General features: G+C 36.8%; 1 protein-coding gene across 1 annotated transcript; it reads left to right on the top strand.

Moving 5' to 3' along the window:
* Positions 1–352: 352 nt before the first annotated feature.
* LOC101891452 (mitogen-activated protein kinase kinase kinase 15) lies at positions 353–21,706 on the top strand. The gene is made up of 10 exons (XM_020035668.2): positions 353–643; positions 814–1,386; positions 7,237–7,431; positions 14,452–14,612; positions 14,679–15,573; positions 15,634–16,176; positions 17,085–17,686; positions 17,749–17,874; positions 17,937–19,067; positions 20,778–21,706. The coding sequence occupies exons 2-10, from the start codon at positions 1,126–1,128 to the stop codon at positions 21,088–21,090; spliced, it is 4,227 nt and encodes a 1,408-aa protein (XP_019891227.1). The 5' UTR covers positions 353–643; positions 814–1,125; the 3' UTR covers positions 21,091–21,706.
* The last annotated feature ends 439 nt before the right edge of the window (positions 21,707–22,145 follow it).

Genomic DNA, 22,145 nt, shown 5'->3' with positions numbered 1-22,145 from the left:
AGCAAAGCTACTGCTTACATTCAATGAAAATGTATAAAAAGTATTGCATACATTTAGGATCGTTAATAGTTAAGTAATGAAATGGAAATTTACCTACTGATTGTACATGCCCACTTTTGGCATTTCTTCAAGAGAAACTTGGGATTGTAGTTTGGTAAAAAATATACTGATTCAGTGTTGTTTTAATACGATTTTTACAGTTTCTTTCAGCTAATATACATTTTACATATAAATATTGTAATATTTACGCGGTCTTATCGATTTCCCCACATAAATCGATTGTAAGCCGATTGCAAGCTATCGAAAGTCGATTAGCCAAAAGTCGACCTATATATCCCCACATTCAAGTATAAGTCAAACAGTCAAAGTGGATAGGAGAAAAGTTGGTCGTTTTAAAACGGCACAAGAAATCTTTAAGAAATATAAGAAAAATTCGCAATTTTCTTGATAAAAGTGATGGAAAATCTTGTGTTTGAGAAAAGTTGAAGAAAAAGTGAAAGGAAAAATATAAGAAGTGAAGGTGTACAGAGAATAGCGAATAAGAAATCAAAAAGAAGCAAAGCTCATCTCCCCCACAATCAAATCGGCCATAACCGACCGACCAACCAACCAAATGTCAAATGTGTCGTGAGAGGAGAGCGAAGTGAGTGCTGTGTAGAGTGTTTCAACAAACAACAACAAAGGCAAAAAAAAATTCAAGTGTCTGCTTGCCTCCTCTTAATTGATTTCTTGCTTTTTCTTGTCTTGTTACCCCGATCCGATCCCATTCGACGATTCCAATTTCAATGATTTTTAAACGGCTTGTGGAGAAAGAAACATCAACGTCGTCGTCGTTAAATAATACGGAAAGTAGTGGAAAGTGCAACAACATAACTTTGTAAACAAGAACAACAACAACGGTAACAGTAACGAGATAATCAAAATAAAAATAATAATAGCAAATCAAATTGTGTTCTCGTCGTCGTCGGTCGCGTAGATCAAACTTCTTAACGTAATAATAGGCAAAGATAAACGCGAAAAGAAAGATACATACAGCTATCCATCCATATATTCAAAGATTGTTAGCTGAAGAAGAAGGAGGAGGAGAAGAAGACATAAAAAGATAAACATAAATATTTTAGAATTATGGCTAGCAATGCAGTAGTGGTTAACACTAAGCCACAGCAACAGCAAATACAACAACAAATACAACAACAGCAGCAGCAACAACAACAACAGATACTACAGCTACAGCAACAGCCAACACAATGGACAACGCAACAACAGTTGAGTGTTGTCTGCGTTATAGACACACAACTGGGCGATAATCTCAAAGATCGAGAATGTGCCCTGGAAGAAATAAAACAAGCTGTACAATCTGTGGGTGCACATTTTCAACGTGTCCTGGTAAATATGAATGATTTTTTTTTTTTTGATTTAAGATTTAATTATTCTATTGATTTTAACGTTAGGTAGTGTTTTTTTGCGAGTCATGTTCTCGAGGGTATTTGGGTTGTAAAAGCCTTTTACTAGGCAGTCAGTATAAGTGATGTTTTTGAATTGTGAATTTTACAGTTGGCAAGGAAGGGTCCGCGACGCGCCTAAAGTTTTTATACTACGCCCTAATTACAGAGACGCCGCGAAGCATATAAATTCTTGAAGTATATGTAGATTCCTAAAGATTACAAACTTCCTTTCTAATCTTTCTACCTTACAAAAGTTACTGGACCTGGAAATTCTTTTAAATTTAGTTACAAATTTAATTAGATCATCGCCGCACCTATGTCAAAGGTCGGTCTGTGTACACGAAGTTGTCGTATACGTTGAGAAAAATATGGAGAACTCTAACTTTACGTTGGAGGCTGGAGTCGATTCACAACGCCTCTGGTATTTTCCCTGTCCTGATGGGGGCTAATAATCATAGGGCACTTAAAAAAATTAAATCAGGTGTCATCGAATCCGAGCCATTTATGAAAGTTATCCTTGAAATACGTGAGTTCATTATGCTTTGTTGGCTTCCAGGACATAGCAACATAGGGGAGAATAAAGTTATTGATGAATTAGCTCAAGGTTGTTCCCAGTCCATTGATATACCGAATGATGAGACTGTTTAACCTCCAATAGGCTATTATGTCAGCTCCTTAATCGAAAAAGCAGGAAGAAGTTGGCACTTGGAAGCCGACTTACCACTGTAGTATCAGATATTTAACCCCAAGATGGGATAACAGTGTTCCTGATTTCTGTAGACAATGTAAGGATGAAAAAAGAAGTTGAGACGAATAAACACCTAATATGGTGATGTCCAATGTTATCTAACGAGAAATATAGGTTATTTGGAAGGTAGGAGATATAAACTCCAACGTTTTTCTCAGACACAGATTCCGCCATCTACAAGTTTTCTAAGATCATTCCCTGATTACACAGTCCACCCGTTCTCTCTTCTATATCTTTCCTATCCTTAACAATATTATTCTTCCTATTCTACAATAGACCAAAAGTCTCCGAGTGAAGTAGGTGCCGATTTCCGTGAAGATGCACATTCTTAAACCAAACCAATCCATTATAGCAATGTACTACTTCGAAATTCACTAATCCCCTCTATTTTTGACTAGGGTTAAATGGGTATCAATTTGGTTACAATTAATTTCCCTTAAAAAATTGTGCTTCCTGAGATATTGACCTCATAAATGGTAAGCCATTTGGGGCTACTGTCCGTTTGTTGTGATCTTTTAATATCGTCATAGGTCTTTAAAGGCGCTACACCCCTCCCCGCCTTTTCTATTAACATGCAGTCTCTTGTAAATAGGTTGGTTTCCCACGGAAATTCATGGCATTTTGGTGTTAGCCCCGTACGGTCTTGGCTTGGCTTTTCTCTACTCCTCTTCACCTGTTTCTCAGGAGTGGTTTTTACTTCACGGGTACTCTACTGTCAAATCCTGATTAGAGTAAATTCTCTTTCCCCAGACAACAAAGAAATCAGTTTTTAGCAGACTTCACTTCATTGGTTTTTTTACATTTTCATTGCTATAGTGGGCGAATTTCGATGATTTTGGTTTTGTTAGACGGAATAGAATTTTTCCATCCACACTCGAGCCGGTGCATAAATGGCTACAGGGCTTAGGAGGGTAAACCCGTGAGGTGTCTCATACGCTTTTGTCGAGATTTCAACCTACAGTGGAGTTGTATTCATCCTGCCTAGAGGCAAACCTTTACCAGTGACTGTGGAAGCCAAAAACATGGCTGTGTTTGACATGGGATTACAGTGGTACCACGTCTCTCCGACAAGGCGACGCTCTTATTCCCAGTAAAATGTTTAGTACTAAAGAAGTAGTTTAAACATTACTTGGATGCAGATCGGATGTTGTTGAAATAAAGGGATGCAAACTCGATGTGTCTTTTTATAGGCTACCCAATGTAAGTACCAAGATTCCTTTGTCGTTGATGGCGATTCTTATGAGCTGTTTACGGAAAGTTTATTATGACAGGATTTTAAGACTGTCTTACTATCTGCATATTAGTTTGTTGTGAACTTATCTTAGAAAACTTCTTTTGTCTTAATGGGAGAAATCAACGCATTACCAAGCACATCACCCATACCTTCGTCAATACTGCCACAGTTAATAGGAGCTAGTTTGATTCAGTCAACTGATCAGCTTTGGAAATCCTGTGAGTTGCCTCACACCGTTAGATTGTGGACCAATCTTCCGTCTGGGAGGGAGTTCTCGGCAGCATCCAAGCTGATACTGCACCGAATGCATGTAGAAGGTCTACTGATGTAATGAGTAGGCTTATATGGTGATAGTTTAGCCTGGAAAAATAAATAGAGTTAGTTATCAAATTTGCTGCACGATGGCGAAGAATGACGCCAACGATTACAAGGAAGGGTATCGCCGATTAGAGGTGTGGCGGTATATATCTCTTTTAAGTCTTTAATTACACCAAGAACCCCGCTAATAATGTGTTTTCATATATATTGTCTCACAAACAATTGTATGCCTTTGTATTGGTGTCTTTAAAATCCTTTGATCACACCGTGGGTCATAAAATACGAAATATTATCTTGTTTTTTGCCCCATACCTCAAAAATCATAAATTTTACATCGAAAATCTATTTTGTTTAAATCAAGTGTAATGGCAATTTAAATTGCAAATCATCGACATGGTATATTTGTATGTACTGGTGGGCAAATAGATATTTAAATAACCAACCTATTCCATTACACTGTCAATTTTAATTTATAACGAAAATTGAATTGAATTGAATACATGTCCGCTGTGGCATGATATTGGTTGTGGACACAAATATTTGTTTATTGAATCGTTAAAACGACACAATCCATTTTCAAGCTGAGCGACAAAAAATATACTTTGTAATATTCAATTTGAATTTATTCAGAAAACAGAATTTATATTTCCCATGTTTTTGCAATTTAGATTAATTCCAAGAACTGCATGTTAAGGGAGTGTTCTTATTATTTTACTACACGTCCACCCAGTGTTTTTGTTGTTCTCTGCTCATTGTATTTACACTTTACGTTCAGAAACCGTTTTAGGTTTGGAAAGTGATCCATAACGAAGTTGTTTTTAAATTTTAAATAAAATTAAGCGGCGACATGGACTTGCTATAAACTTCAGTTTTGCTTTTTTTTTGTTGGCTCTGAAATCAGATACAGCAATAAATAAACTACATGCTTAAATACTTTGCTATTATTCCATTACGTATGCTGTTCTGCTGTCAATTTCAATTAATGAATGAATATTAAAAGATTTTCCCCAGACAATAAATAATACTTTCAATTAATGTGAGATTGTGTATCTTTTTTTTTTCAGTAAAGATGAGAGCCATAGAATACAGTTGTAAATATCGGTTCAATTGAAGTGGGATCTTCTGTATAGACACATGAGCTTATACATAATCCAAGCCCATAAACCGCTCAGTACTGCGACATGTTCTAAATGCATTGGATGCTTTTGTAATGTTTCTGACTGACCTACACTCCAAAATCAAAAACTCTGTTTATTTACGTATCCATTGAGCAATAAATGATACTCTTTGCTGAAGCAGAAGGAGAGCACGATGAGCTTTCTTAACAGAGCGCACGCATTTGATAATAAAATTCAATTATTTGCAAACTTTGTTTATTTGTAAGATGATTAATGGCTAAATGGTAGACCAAAGTGAAACAAAACACGAAACGAGCGTGAGCTCTTTAAACCAGTGTTACCAAAAATAAAATAGGTAAAAATATACCTTTAGATAGAAGCTGCCTCCGAGCTCTAAATCTTTCCTATCCCCAACAACATTATTCTTCCGATTCCACAATAGACAAAAGTCTCCAAATGAAGTAGGTGCCGACTCCCGTGTAGTTGCGCTGCAAACCAAGCAATTTGGTTACAATAAATTTTCGTAAAAAAAGTGGTATTTTCTGAGATGTAAGCCTCTTAAATGGTAAGCCGTCTAAGGCTACTGTCCTCCAAGTTTGTTATGGTCCTTCAATACCTCCGTTGGTCTTCATGGGCGTTACATTTCTCCCCGACTTTTCGATAAACATGCAGTCCTTCTCTTCACCTGTTTCTCAGGAGTGATAAGTCATTTGGGTTTAGTGTCCGTTAAGTTTGTTGTGATCTTTTAATACCGTGATCGGTCCTCACAGGCGCTACCACCCTTCCCAGCCTAATTGATAAACTTGCAGTCTCTTTGAAATAGTTTGGTTGCCCACAGAAGACCATGGCATTTTAATGTTAGCTCCGCACGGTCTTGGATTTTTTCTCTATTCCCATTCACATATTTCTCAGGAGTGGTTTTGCTTAAGTCCTTTGCTATAATGGGCGAATTTTGAGGTTTTTGGTTTGGTTGGACACGATGCTTTCATAGAAGCTTTCTGTGTGTTTTCGGAAGCTAAGTTTTCTCTCCACACCCGACCGGATGCAGTAACGGTTACAGGGCTCAGGAGGCTGAGCATACCTTATCCGGAATAATCTCGATACTTTAGCTTTAATCGTATCTCTCTCAGCTCGGTTTCCAATGCATAACCATGGTTTGTGGCAAAAAAAATCTGAATTTTTTGGTAAAAGGTGCAACCTTCCCAGAGGTTTCATTAGTTGGAATTTAAGACAAACGGTAACTCTCTATGACAGTGTGTTCTTCGCCACGGCTGGGAGTAAAGCATTGTTGGAAGAATGTCTTCTGTTCGAGGTCGACCGCCTCGAATTGAATTTGCCGACTGTCTTCAGGGTCATCCTGATAACGGGTTTTCCTTCTTCGAACGATAAATTTCTTGCAGAATCGATTTATCCATTGATTGTATCCCCTTTGTATTTTTTTCGGCGACGAAAGGCCGTCTTTAAGATTGGTTTGACAGTCTCATCAATTGGTAGATCAATGGACTGGGAACCACCTCCAGCTAATTCATCAGCCATTTCATACCCCTCTATGTTGGTATGTCCTGGAACCCAACAAAGCCTAATGAACTCACGTATTAGAAGCATTTTAATTACACTTGACTTTGAATTTAGTCAGGCGGTCCGACTATCGACATATATAGCCACTAACTTTGTTATACTATTGCAGAGTTTACGTATCATTCCAGCTGTCTCCTAGATTTCAAGGATGTCAGCTTGAAAAACGCTGCAATTGTTTAATATTTGGATTAGAACCGAATTTGCCAGAACCGGTGCCTTTATCCATTTTATGTCTGTGTAATTGGCCAGATCGTCTTCAAGAGGTTCGCCACCAGTTCAGCCGTACCTGAATTAATTAATATTTGGATTAGAACCGAATTCGCCAGAACCGATGCCTTTATCCATCTTATGTCTGTGTAAATGGCCAGATCGTCTTCAAGAGGTTCGCCACCAGTCCAGCCGTACCTGATTTTTTTTAAATGTGATAATAGTCCTTCACTTGTCGTTATTTGGGCTCCATATCTTCTCAAAGGAATTGTTTCGGGTTTCTGATGTTTTATAGATTAAGGCCTGTCTTAAGTTCTTCTTTGCATTGAAGAACTTCAAAATGTCTGCTTGAATACTTTTAAGAGCTCCACTACAGATAGGCTTCCGTAGGTATTCGGATATCGTCCGCTTATGACATTATTCTCTTCTTGCCTTTTTGAGCTTAAAACCAATTTTTTGTGTTGCCTTTAATCGCAGGTTTAGCCTATGCAACATTTTAAGTAGTGAAGGCCTTCATATCTTTAAAAAAAGGAAACCTCATTTTCTTTTAAAAAATTTATTAAAATTATCTTCTTTTTACTTTTCCAGTTCGACAAATTGGATTTTGGTGAGACAAAGAAATTGGAGACATTCTACAATGCCGATGTAGCTGTTATCGATTTAAGTATTCAATCTCATCAAAGATCCCTATCCTATCATCTCGGTGTACGGGAATCGTTCAACATGAAAGAAAACATACTAATCTACAATGATGTTAACTCCAAGCAAACACTGAGCTTAAAGGTAAGTTTCGAAATTCAAAGAGAGAAGCGTAAAAATACTCAAAATTAATACCAAAATCAATATTTTTTCAAAAAAAAAAAAAAAAAACTTATTAATTATTTCCGTTTTGGATTAGCAAAATAAATATTCAAAATTCATTCATTCACCTCTTCATTTTTGTGAGACCACTCAAGAAATGCATTTTTTGTGGCTAGCTGGCTGGGGGTCTCGAAAAAATTCAATTACGTATATGCCCACATCAAACAACAATAATAACAAGAAGAAACAACCTCCCACTCAGTTTCTGTTATTGAAATAGAAAATTTACATCTTATTTTTTGTTATTGTTGTTGGTGGTGTTGATGTGAGGTTTACACCTTTCGATTATCACCTATTTATCAAGTTTCGAACATCTCAACTAATAGCGGAGGAAAAACGATCATGGCCCAAGAGCAACAGTAACAACAAAACCTAGACAGCCATCCCGCCAACTAGCCAGCCAACAGCATCTTTGTCTTTACATTTATGGCGACATTAGTTCGAGCGAACCACTTAATTATAGACATAACCCCACCAGCATTGATTTGTCTTTTTGTCTGTCTGTCTGTTGGGCTGTACGTTTCTTTGTCTGTCCATTTGTCTGTCTTGTGTTGGCATTTCTTCATTCATTCATTGAATCTTTCACTGGCCCGCTACAGCGAACGATCCATATCTAGAAGAGTTCATCAGCATCATCAACACATCGTGGCCATTCACAAACTGAATGTTGTGAATGACATTTTGTAGTGGTATTGGTATTTATTCTCTGTATTGTTTTGTTGTTATAAAATAAACTATTAATAGTTGAGTTGAAGCAGAAACCGAATATTCGGTTCGAAATATTTTCCCTAAAACTTGTGGTAAAATTGTTTCAAAGAAGAATGCGTAAAGGTCCTCCATCTGAGAGGACATCACAAAGTTCTTTAAGTTATGGAAGATAATCCAAGAGTCTTTCACAAGCCCATGTAGACAGAATATCTTCTAAAACTAGAAGAACTCTTATAGTTAAAGTATTGGTCCAAATTTAATAACTTGGCCGATCTCTGTTCGTCGTTTAGTTACGTTTGTGGTCTTAACAATTTGTACAGAGTCAAGAAAGCGAACGTATTTAGAAACGAGAAATACAAGAAAGGGTTTATAAAGAGAAGTGTAGTCAGTAGAATGGTTTACTTGGCCTGGAATTGCTTTTAGAAAACTTGTAGAAGATGATAGGATCTATGTCTTAGAAGAACTTTAGAGTTTCTATCTCGCACCTACTAAATGTCCTTTGTCTCTTGTTGGATCCATCCATCTTCACATAGTTTACAGCAGTCGGGAATATTCTTATCCCATCTTTAGGTCTGATACTGCCCTGCAGTCAGTCAGTATGCCTACCGCGATTCTTAGAGTAGACCTACTTAGTGAAAAAATAGAGCCATATGGCCTTAGATACCTTGCCACCAGTTACCAAGTGTCGTATTCTTCGATGAGAGATGTTTTGAAGCATCTGACATGATAGCTTATTGGTGGTTTAACAGTCTCATCAATCAGTAGTTCAATGGACTGGGAATCACCTCGAGGTTTCATTGTTCTCTGAAGGGACTGAGATCGACCATGGCATAGTCTCTGTACCATAGCAAAGACTCGGTAACCTGATATTAGTTGAGGCGTCCAGGTATTAACAAACTCCTTCAGACGGTACGTTGACTGCAAACCACCTGTAACACTGATGGGTACGTAATTGCATAACACCCCAACCTTAAGTGGCCGAAATTTTGGAAAGAGTATACCAAAATTGTGGTTTGTGATTTGTGGCTCTGTCGCTTTCAACATTTGCATGAAATAGCCTTCAATTCAAAAAAAAGATATCAAGCCTTTTTTAATTTTATGTTTTTTTTTTTGAAAAACTTTCCTGTAGATCTTCCATATCTAGAATTTGGGGGTATTCGTTATATTGTATTTAGTTGATGGTACATTTTCAGAAGTTCTTTTTGAGCTTGAGGAAGGTAAGCTCTTTAATGTAGGTCTGAAAAAATATATATTCGTCCTTAGCAAAATCTCAATATACACTTCTGCATTCAATCTCTTATCTAAGGAATATCTTTGGGGATTTACCATCTCTGAAGGATCTATGGAATATGGAATAAGGAGTTAGGTGTTTTTTTTTTAACTCTGAAGAACCCATGTAATGTATTTTGCTACGAGAAGAACCTCGACAGTGCTTTCTATATAAATCCTTTTGGAGATCTTCTTTCCATATAAGGCCCTCAGAAGTTCTTTTTTTCTATGGAATAAGGGGTTAGGTGTTTTGTCAACTCTGGTGAACCGATGTAATGTATTTTGCCACGAGAAGATCCTCGACATTGCTTTCTATAGAAATCCTCTTGGAGATCTTATTTCCATATAGGGCCTCAGAAGCTCTTCTTTCTTTGGAAGGCCTATATGAGCTCTTCTTTCTACAAAAGGATTTCAGTACCTCATATTTCTGTAGAAGGCCTTCAGGAGGTCTTCACTTTATAAAGGACCCTCAGGAGTTCTTCTCCATCTCTGAAGGACGCATTTAATATATATTTTGCCATGGGAAGATCCTCGAAAGTTCTTCCTATTTAAAACCTTTTCGGATACTTCTTTGCATATAAGGCCCTTAAGAACTCATATTTTCCTTCTTTAGGGGTTTTCCATTTCTGAAGGCCCTATATTCTTTCTGTAGAAATCTATTTGGAGATCTTCTTTCCATATAAGGCCTCACAAGCTCTTCTTTGAATGGAATGCTTATATGGGCTGCTTCTTATACAGAAAGATTTTAGGATAACATCTTTTTATACAAGGTCTTCGTTTTACAAACATCATCAGGAAACTTTCAGTGCGTAAAAGATGTCCATGATGTTAGGTCAACATGTGCATGAAATAATCTTCAAACAGTGCAGGATAGACTTGAGTCTTTAATAGGTTTAAGATCTCCAAACGGTCTTGGTCTTCAAGCCATCTATTGTTAGAGGAGCTCCAAAAAGACCACCTTTTTGTTTTCAAGATGCAGGCCTTAAATGGAAGTAAGACTTGCTCTTAAAAGGTACTTCTTGGAAAATTTTTAAGAGAATGTCTTTGTCTATAAAAGACCATTAGCAGGTCTTCAAATCTATAAAAGACCTTTACTTGGATTTGGAATTGTGAACCGGTTTGTTCAACAATAAATCGAAAACTATAATCACTAATCTAAAATTCCTAGCTCAAGCTCCTCTTGCCCTCTGGAAATTTTCTCTCTCTCTCTCTCTCGCTCTGCTTACCATAACTTGTTTATATTGGCATTCATGCTGCCGCCAACCCTCTTGACTCCAAATCTTGACCCGTGTTTGCTGGCTGTTTATAAATTGTTGGCGTTCTCGTGCATAAGATTTAATTATTGTTGTTGTTGTTGCTTTGATTGATATTATTGTAATTTGTGCGGCCACCTCGTTCCAAGTTTTGTTGTCTCTATTCTTTGATCCCATCATCCGGTCATCGGAAAAATGTGGGTTGCAAATTGTGATTTGATTATGTTTTTATTTTTTATGCATTTCGTTATCTCATCATTCTCTCCATCTGTTGTAAACCAATCCTCCGATATTACTCGTATTTGTTTACTTCGCTGTCAGATATGACGGTATCTGAGGCGCTATGCCGCACCGCTTTCAAAACGGGTTTTTCAGTTTTTCCTATCCTCCACCTCGATGTGGTGGAGGTGCTTTTGTTTGTTTATATCGTGGTTTTATTATTATCACTCCTCATCGTTTTCTTCTTGTTCTTCTCCTTCGTTCTCTTTGTGTGTGCGAGTTTTCTGTTGTTGTTATTTACATTTAGTTTATTTTTGTGCGGTTTTTTTGTTATTATATATTTATTATTGCGGTTTGTTTTGTTTTGCTCTACGTATTTGGTTTTGTTTACAATTGCGCTGCGTTCGCGGGCGGAGTGATAGATCCAGTGTTTATTCTTGAGTTGTTGGGTTCGAAATATTTTGTATTGTTGTAGACGTCATTGGTCATTTTTTGTTATTTGATTTTTTTTTGTTTATTCAAGCTTCGAAATTTATAATTTGTTAATGCCCATATCTGGGAGGAGGAAAATGAAGTGGTAAGCTCACAATGCGGGATGCATTATTTGTTGTTGGCGGGCATGGAATAATATATTTCATGATTTCACAACAATTTTTTAAAAATTTTCTTTGTTAAAATTTGTTGCTGTTACAGAAATCAATGCTGCTGGAAATCTTACTCAGGTTGAAATACCCTTCAAACCTCCTTTTAGATAGATGAAGAATTTTTATACCCTCAAACCTTGCGATTAAGAATTGTCAGAGTCTTGAAATTGAAGCACAAGTGACCACAATGCAATATTCGAAAAAAAAAAAAACGTATGCGGGTGATCAATAATGAATATTTAAAGGGGTCCAGCAGAGAGATATTATGGACGATGAAGATGGAATCATTATGGACTACTAAAATGAGTCTCCCTGGGCTATAAGAATTGGAAAGGAAGCCTTATATACGACCCAAAAGAGAATATTTATGCACGATAAATAGTCAGACTTTATAGATGATCCTAAGAGAGTCTTAAAGAGGTTATATATGCATCTTAAGGGACGATCAGAGGGAATTTTTTACAAACGACGAAAGATCAAGTCTTCGATTAGAATTTACTCTCGGAGAAACTTTATAACCAACCAACTTAAATATTCGTAGGTGGAAAAGAGGGAATCCAAAGACCACCAGAAGGTCGTTTCTGAGCAGAGTCTTAAAGTCATTTTATGCGGCCAAAATGTGGTACTGCGAAATAACGGATTTATACTGAGGTCTCTTTGGGCAAAATCTAATTCAGGTCAGAAGGGAGGGAGTATCCGATACCATCTAAACTTGATACATCGTAAATTAATTATCAAAATTAGTTCGAGTTTTAAAGAATAGAAAAGATAGAAATTATCAGATTTGTTATGAACATAGGGTAGAACGGACCACTCCTTCTGATATATCACTCCCAGCGGGTCAAAATGTTAAATACCCACAATCACTATAGAATGCAAAATGAACATCAGATTCTTTTCAAACTTGGCATATCCCAATTCTTCTACCAACACAACATCTAATGTAGAGATGGACTACCTCAATTTTTTCAATAATCAGTAGTACTTCCTTAAATAGTGAAATATGAATCCGATTGTCTTGAAATGTTGGATATCCGTATATTTCGATCAGAACGGATCATTCCTTCCGGTACCTCACCCAAATCAGGTAAACATTTGCAGCAACCATTAAGCTCATTGATAAGCATCCAATTCTTTTCCAATTAGGCACATCCCCATATTTCTACCAACACAATATCTAGTGTAGAGACCTCCTTCTGGTACCTCCCCCAAAGTTAGGTCACAATTTTGAATACTTATAACACTTATAAAATTCGAACCAAGTCAGCGTTTGTGTTCAAAAATCATATATTTTCATCAACCATAGATTTTATATTAATATTGGAAATATTGAGCGATCTTCATTCAAAAATAGGCAATTCTTCTTATTTACGTACCCATTGAGCCAATAATGAGCTTCGTCTCTGAACACAATGAATGCACGATGGACTTCCTTAAGAGAGCTAGCAAAATTCAATGATTTGCACCGTAATTTTTTCATTTGTATGACGATTTTGACAGTGAAACAAATCCCTCATTTGGTTTCTGAAGGACATACGGGTGCTATTTTGTCATTAGTAGATTCCCCAAAATTCTTGTTTTCACTCATACCAAAAATGTTGTCATTGTGAGGGATTGAGGAAGTCCAGCTCTATAAAGTAGGGACGAAGGAAATCTCTATTCGTCCCTAGCAAAATCTCAATATACAATTCTGCATTCACATATCTTCTAAATATGGAATATCTTTGGGGTTTTCGCACCTCTAAAGTACCTTTAGTATGTACTTTACCTTAAGAAGATGCTCAAAAGTTCTTTCTGTAGAAATTCTTTTGGATATTTTCTTTCCATACAAGGCCCACATTAGCTCTTCTTTCTATGGAATAAGGGGTTAGGCGTTTTTCTACCTCCGAAGGACCTATGGGTTCGCTTTTTCCACGAGAAGATCCTCGAAAGTTCTTTCCTTTCTCATCTTTCTATGGAAGGTTCAGTCTATAAAATACATCCAGGATGTTTTTAGTTATAGGATACCCCATTGAAATGAAGGTTTTCCGGCTATGGAAGAACCTCAGGAGTTCTTATTTCTATACAATCAGGGAGTGGATTTCCTTTTTATACAAGAACTTCATAAAGTTTTTTTTCTATAGAAAATTTAAGGAGTTTTTTTAGAGGCATTTTATGTCTTTTTTATCAGAAGTCCTCCAGGTAGCCTTTCATTATAAGAAATGAATGCAATTACCGTAAGAGTTAAAGGTGGACCGTAGACGTTAATTAAGAATCATTTTTCTAAACAATTTTTCGTGGACAAAACAATTAGAATAACGTTCTTTGGTCTGTAAAAATATATGCAGGAGGTCTTCTTTATTGATTTTTTGTCCATTGTCTTTTGTCTAATATTCTTTGATCATCTTCCTTTGGAAGACTTTCTGATGTTTACTCTCGATTGAAGAGTCTTCTATTCATAAATGTTTCTGTCTACACGAGACCTTGAGGATAACTCCTGTATACAACTGATAAGCAAGGACTACTGTCTATAGAAGACCTTCATAATTTCTGTTGTTCATTGCAAATTCTTACATGGTCTTCTGTGCTTTTATTATTAAAGGGGCAATTATGTGCAGGTCTTCCCAAAAAAGTAATAAATACATGACAATCTAGACCAGCCACTGGATGTGAGTTTTTCATTGTCACGAATGACGAAATGGTAATGAGAAACTCAAATAGTTCAGAAGTTTTAGTCATCATTCCACATGGTCTGCATATGACTGGACCCATAAAGTCTGAAAATACTCGTTTTACGAATTCTTCGACTCATGAAAGGACTTATGTTACTATCGATACTAAACTTTTGTTTATCTTCTTTTTCATTGCAGCTCTCGTTTCCCAATTACACATTTTTATCGTACAAATACAATGCGGAATGTGGAGTGTGTAACTTAACCAATTTCAATAAAGAACTACCGGCCGATACAAAGTTGCCCACATTACAGGCGCGGCTTAAGCGACTGCTGCAAGATGTGGAAATACAATCGAAGTAAGTACACATAACCTGCTCTACACAATCTTATCTAACTCTTTTTGTACTCCTTCCCCCATTTAGGGCCCACATGCGAGAGAAATTCTTGGCAGACCTGAGGCAAGCCCGTGAAACATATGCCACCAATACCAAGAGATTACAAAGTATTCTGCATGAAATGCGTAAACGTCTAGATGATTGTCATGTCCTATCCGGCGAAGTGGTACACAGTTTTATGTGTTCTCTAAGGGATGTGCAGGATTATGATGCTATGGTGCGTTTGGTGAATGATTTAAAAAATATACCCAATACCCGGAAATATGTGGAAACGGGTAATATGAGTTTTCTCTATGCCTTTGCCCTGAATCGCCGCAATAAAAAAGGTGATCGTGAAAAGGCTTTAGAGTCATCCCTCAAGGCACTGGAAAAGAAAGAAAATGAATTTCCCGACATGTTGTGTCTGTGTGGACGCATCTACAAGGATATATTTGTTGAATCGGATTACACGGATACGGTTAGCTTGAAGAATGCCATCAAATGGTATCGCCAAAGTTTCGAGGTACAACCAAATGAATATGCCGGCATTAATTTGGCCACCCTCTTGGTTATCGATGGTAAAGAGTTTTCCAATACGGAAGAACTGCGGCACATTGGTATGACTCTTAATAATTTGATTGGCAAAAAGGGTAGCCTGTCTTCGCTAACGGAGTACTGGGATGTGGCTACATTCTTTGAAATATCCGTCTTAGCTGAAGATTATGCCAAGGCCATAAAGGCGGCGGAATGTATGTTTAAGCTGAAACCTCCCGGCTGGTATCTAAAGTCCACAATAGGCAATATAAGTCTCATACATAGATTTCGTAAAAAAGGCGATGATCATCAGCCCAATATTGAGGAGCAAATTTTTCAATTTTGGATGGATTTCTTCTTGGATGCCACCGATAGCAGTAAAATAAGTAATATTCGCTTTCCCATATTGGTAAGTAACCACATGGTGTCTAAGGCAAGATTTAGAAATTAATTCCTTTGTTTTTTTTAGATTTTGGAACCGCAAAAAATCTACATGCCCAGCTATGTCAACATCAACATGGATGCCGAAGAGAAGTCTATACAAATCATCAACATCTGTCTGGCCCATGCCAAAAATGAATGTAAAAAAGTCCATGATTTTGTGTTCACTGCCTCGCAAATCAAATCAGTTAGCCTGTATAAACGTGACGATCGTTGTGCCTATCTGTATGTTCATCATAATTCAGATGATTTTCAAATTTATTTCCCCTCGACGGAATGTCGTCAACGATTTTATGAGTTGATTTTGGAAATGGTATCCGATCAAGATGTTTTCGTCAATTTAAATGAAGAAGAGACGCCACAAATTGAATACGAATATGATTATGATGATCAAAATCGTAAAATCATTTTGGGCAAGGGAACATATGGTACGGTATACGCTGCCCGTGATAAACACACACAAGTGAGAATAGCCATAAAGGAGGTGCCCGAAAAGAATTCACAAGAAGTCCAACCACTACACGAAGAGATTAAACTGCATTCGCAGCTAAGGCATCGGAATATTGTGAGGGTAAGTTAGATGCTCATGAGGAAACATTTTGGTTTGATGTTGGAATTGTGATGCGATATTTTCTATAAGAAACACATTCGGGCTCTCTACAGAATTTTTTATTGTTTTCTGTGAAAAAACTTGGCAAACTTTTCAGGTTTACTATCTCAAGATCCTTTAGGTTTCTCAATAGAAAGTCTGCTACGAAAATCGTATATGTTTTCTCTTAAAGTTATCTATAAAAGTAGCTATGTGTTCTCCACAAATTTTTTAGTACTTCTTCAGTATTCTATCTGCGAAATTCTTAGTCTTCTATTAGAAGTCTGCTGGGTTTCTAAAACAAGAACTTTTTTTTATCTTCCAATGCAAGGTATTTCTAGCCTACTTTTTGTAGAATGCTGGTCTTCTTCGACCTCCACAAGAAGGCATTACTGATCTTCTACAGTAAGTCCGCTTGCGACCTTTTAAAATGGCCTTCTCTTTTCAGCTCTATATAATAATATTTTATTGTCTTAAAGAAGACTTTTCTGACCGTTTATGAACCTGTTATAAACTACACGTCTTCTTCATCTCAAAGCAAGCCCAACTTCCAGAAGTCTTAAAGAAGACTGTTACGGCCGTTTATAACAGGTTCCTTAATGTCTTCTCTATCCGAAAGGACGCCTAACTGTAAGAAGAAATTCTTATATATTCCAATATTTACGCATCCGAAAAACATCGGTCTTCTGTATCCCTTTTGATCTTTGTTAGAAGACCTTCTAATTGCCTCAAACCTTTTATTTGTCTTGAACAACATAAAATTTCTGATGTTCTTTAGGAATACCTTTGGATCTTTATAGAAATATATTTCGTTCACCACTGGCTCCGACACCGACTCCGAATTTCATACTAACTTATTCTAACCTATACTCTCTTGCTTCTTTTTTCAGTACTTGGGCTCACTCTCCGAAGATGGTTATTTCAAAATTTTCATGGAGCAAGTTCCCGGTGGTTCACTCTCCGATTTGTTGGAAAAGAAATGGGGTCCCCTAAAGGATAATGAATCGACTATGGCATTTTATTCAAAACAAATCCTCGAAGGCCTCAAATATTTGCATGAGCAAAAGATTGTACATCGTGACATCAAGGGTGATAATGTATTGGTGAATACGTACAGTGGTGTGGTAAAAATTTCCGACTTTGGTACCTCAAAACGTTTGGCTGGCATTAATCCAATGGTCTCCACATTTACTGGAACTCTACAATATATGGCACCCGAAGTTATTGATTTGGGTTTTCGTGGCTATGGTCCTGCAGCTGACATCTGGTCATTTGGTTGTACAAATGTAGAAATGGCAACGGGTAAGAGGCCATTTATAGAACTCGGATCAGCCCAGGCGGCCATGTTTAAGGTGGGATTCTATAAAAAACATCCCACAATACCGGATGAACTGTCACAGGCTGCCAAGAATTTCATACTGCGTTGCTTTGCCATTCAAGAGAATGAGAGGCCCACGGCGGCCCAGCTATTGGAGGATCCTTTCTTGACAGAGTGAGTTTTGATTTAAGATATTTCATACATTATTTTCTTATCTATTAATCTCTTTTGGTTAGCAAACATCGCAAACTGAGACTTGGGCCACCATCAACATCCGACTTCAATCGCAGTATTTCGGTGCCAGCAGATCGTTTGGTTAGCAGGCCTAGGTCTGGTAATACACCAACAACACCAGAAATTGAGTAAGACTAGTGAGAAGATTTCTCCTCTCAAACATTTATTAATTGTTTTTTTTATTTTACAGAGGTTTCCACAGTACCTCCGTTGATATTGAAAATCTTCCCAGCCATCAATCGCTTACCATGACAATGGAACGTCGCAACTCTTCCGGCACCCTGCTCTCACCCGAAATCGAGGTCTCCACGCCATCATTGCGTACCGGTGCCAGTTCGGAGACAAGCGAAACAAATGATTTCTACCATCTCAAAAAAGAATCTCAACGTCGTACAACCCTCTCTAAAGTCTTAACGACGGATGAGTCTAAGATATGCGATTTATGGCTTGAAAAATTAAATGAGGAACACAATAATATTGTGTCCTTAACCAAGGCGGAACTACAGAAACTCATACACGGCATAAGGGAGTATATTATGAACGAGAAAGAGAAACATTTGGAGGCTTGCATAAATAGCTTAAAAGAAGAACTTAAATATGATGCCACAGCTTTGGATCATTTGCATTTGGCTTTGTATTCATTTCAAGATGCTGTCATTTCGGTCCTGAGATTACACTCCATCAAACCCCATTGGATGTTTGCCCTGGATAATTTGGTAAAACAAGCTGTACAGGCTTGTGTCATGATTCTATCCCCCGAATTGGGTGCCAATTTACTGGGCAAAGATCCGTCTTTGATCGATGATGAAAGTGTACACAATCAACAGCACACATCGACGGACAGCCAGGAGAAAATGATAGCCTATGAGGCGGCACATGCCCAAAGTACCACGCCCGCCATGGATGAGGATAGTACCAGTTTTTCGTCCACCGAATGTGTACGCTTGTTGCGTGACATCAAGGAATCGAATCGTAAATTTCACTACCAGCATTTGGAGCATCAAAAACAGAGTCTTAAGGCCTTGCAGAATATAAGCAAAGAATTGGCCCACTTCTATATGGGCCGCAAGAGGACAAGGCGATCACGTTATAACACAACGGCCAGTAAAAAACCTAATCGACAGTATAAACGGCAATTTGCACGTCGTTCCTTTAGCATTTACAATGGTGGTCTACAGGAAGTCGACGAACAGCTGGAGGAGTGGTTGACCCGCAACGATGTCGATGAAATATCCAAAAATGTTATCCTCAATGAAGGTTTCTCCTATGAAGATTTTATTTATAATATGGATAAATTGGATTTAATGCGTTTGGAATTGAGGTAAGGAACGATTGTCTCCAATGTCTATAATAACTTGCTGGGAGACCAGATGATCTTTCGCAATATTAGGAGAATAGTAGATCTTCCAATATACAAGGGATCAAAAGGAATCTAATATAGATGAAGAAGGTCTTCAAAAAATATCCCTTGAGATATTTTATGTATGAATGACCTTTAAAAGTCTTATGCATGGAATACTTTCAGAAAGTCCTCTTTAGAAGAAATATTTTCAGAGTGTGTTTTTGTGAAAATATACCTTTAGCAAAGAAACCCTTTAATAGTAAAACGCTTGCTGAAGGTCATCTAAATATAGATGCCGTTTTAATGCTCGTTTGCATATTAAAACGCTAAGTGACCTATTTTTTATATATGGACTATCTTTTGAAGGCTTTCTATCCAGCTAGGTCTCCAGAAAGCCTTCTGTGAAAGTGAATGAATTTCCATAGATAGACATCTTTTGAAGCCCTTCTACATATACAAGGCCCCCAGAAGAAAACTTTCTGGAAGTTCAGAGAGGCCTTTTATGGATGGAAGATTTCCAGAAAGCCTTGTACTGAAGAAATAAACATCTTCTTAAAATAATAGCCATATTGAGGACCTGACCTGAAAGACCTCCTTCTAGGTCGTTTAAAGATAAATGATGATACTTCTAAACTTCCTGAAGGTTTTCTAATTAAAGGCAATCCTTTGAAGACCTTCTAAAAATAAATGACTTTCATAGATGGACTATCTTTTGAAAGCCTTCTATAAATTTGAGATCTTCGAAAGGCCTTCCACACTAAGGGGACCCCCGAAAGGTCGTCTAAAGGAGGAAAACTTTCTAGATATCTTCTTCGAAAGGTAGACGGAAGGCTTTTAGAAATCCTTCTATAGAAGATGTTTTAACGATAACACATCCCTTAACGACTTTTTATGTATTTAAGGCATTGGGAAACCCTTTCGTAGATAAAAACCTCCTTCCTGTGGGTAGTCTAAATGTAGAGGATGATTTAATGCTCTTCTTCTACATTAAAAACTGAAAAAAATAAACCTTTTGAAGCTCTTCTAGAAATAAATGACTTTGTGAAAGACTTCTATAGATAGAATAGCTTTGAAGGACTACATACATGGAAGATCTCCAGATGGTTATCTAAAGAAAGAAGTCATCTTGAAAACATTATTTGAAGGACTTTTACAAATATATATACTTCGAGAAAAGATGATCTTCTGAGACTCCTCTATCTATAGAAGACCTTTTTTGGGGTTTCTGTCTATAGAACATGTTTAGAACGTCTTCAATTTCTTGAAGACCTTCAAAAGGTCTTTTATTATCAGAAGATGTTTTAAGGCTCACTACCTATAGAAGGCCTTCAAAAATGTTTTCTATTTATGGAAGATCTAAAGGCCTTTCATTTATGGAAACATTTCAATAAGTCTTATCCCTCTAGAAGACCCTCAAAGCATAGAAAACTTTTAGAGGGTCTTCTATTTTTGAAAATCATTAAATTTCCTAGGATTCGTAGAATGCCTTCTGTTAGAAACCTTTAGAATATCTCGGCCCCACACAAAACCTATACGAGTTTTTTCTCTATTTCATACATTTAGGATGTCTTCTCTTCATGGAAAACTTTAGGACTTCCAGGTGATTACTTTCTGCTGACTTTTTGTGTAGGGCTGAGGGAAGTTTAAAATACGTTTAATTTAATTTTATTTTCTGCTTATTTCTTCCAGATTGGGTATTGAAGTACGCCTGTGGTCGCTAATAACGCAAATTCGCGCACAAACTGTGCCAATGAATATCGGCAATTCGTCTGAAGATCGGCAATCGACGAATTCATCATCCTATGTAAATAATAATATTGCCTATAGCAATAATAATATGTTGAATAACTTAAATAACAATACTACTACAACAACCACAACAACAAACAGCAATAACAACAATAACAATACGGTGGCCTTAAATCATAAACCAACACGCAGCTCTTTAAGACGTAACAGTAGCAAACGTTGTGACAGTGAATATGATTCGTGTAGTGAATAAGTTGTAAAAAAGAAGAGGATTTTTTTTCACCCCTAACCTCACTCCTCTTTTTGATTTTTGTATTTTTTTAAATGTTCTTAAAAATACAAAAGAAAAAAAAAGCGCACATATTAATCAACTCAAGGTTTTCCTTCTTCGTTTTTAAAGAAAAAGGATATAACTTTTTGAAATTAAATACATTTTTGTTTTAATTGTTAAATTATTATTAATTAATAATTTTCATATCTTGTTCTTCTCCTTATACTCCTCCTTCCCTAACATTGTAATTTAATTTTTAAATTTTATTTTTTAAAGTTTATTTATTTTTTTCTTTTTGTGAAAAAAACTTATAAATATAAATATTTTTAATATAACTTTTCTTCCATGTCCGCTTCCCTGCCCTGCCCCCATCTCCATTGACTTTGTGCCTTCGACAGAAGTTAAAGCTGATGAAAAAGTAAACAAACAAAAAAAACCTGTTAAGTTTAAAAATAAGAAACAAAATGAAATATAATTCTTTGAAAAGAAAAAAGAAATTCTACAAAATAATAGTGCAGATTCTATTAACATTGTTACCTTAAAATAGTTACGGCCTTAATTGTTATTAAATGTTTGTATTTGTTTCTCACAACATAAATGTTTTTTGTAAGTAATTTCCTTTATTTCCAGTTCTGGCTTTGATATCCAATTTCCGAGTGAATTGTAGAGGAAGTCATTTAATTTAACATATCTGCATTTAAAGTTATAAATTTGTGAACATCGGAACCCAATACTGTCGCTAAGAACCATGGGTAAGTAGATTTACATTCAATTAGAATGTACAAAAAATAAGAATAGCCGAAAGGGGCCACGATTAAAAATTGAGTCCATGATCGCAATATCATATTTACTTCCACAATTTTTTTTACCGTCGGGCCCACACTTAAATCCGAGATACTCATTCATCACATTTTAAATCAGAAAGTAAATGCCAGATATAAACGCATCAAAACTCTAGTTGGGATCTTCTAAAGCAGATATGGGGAAACGTTGGTAGCGATATATAACTCCAATGCAACTGGAGGGAGGGGTTTCCC

Source organism: Musca domestica, unplaced genomic scaffold (genome assembly GCF_030504385.1).
Source record: "Musca domestica strain aabys unplaced genomic scaffold, Musca_domestica.polishedcontigs.V.1.1 24, whole genome shotgun sequence".
NCBI lineage: Eukaryota > Metazoa > Arthropoda > Insecta > Diptera > Muscidae > Musca > Musca domestica.
The sequence above is the reverse complement of the archived record's forward strand: the minus strand, read 5'-3'. Positions and strand labels throughout refer to the sequence as shown.

Excerpts from the sequence above, each read along its gene's own strand:
- LOC101891452 (XM_020035668.2), top strand. The coding sequence starts at position 1,126 with ATGGCTAGCAATGCAGTAGTGGTTAACACTAAGCCACAGCAACAGCAA. Across the intron at positions 7,432-14,451 it reads AGCAAACACTGAGCTTAAAG|CTCTCGTTTCCCAATTACAC; the intron begins GTAAGTTTCGAA and ends TTTTCATTGCAG. Across the intron at positions 19,068-20,777 it reads TTAATGCGTTTGGAATTGAG|ATTGGGTATTGAAGTACGCC; the intron begins GTAAGGAACGAT and ends TATTTCTTCCAG.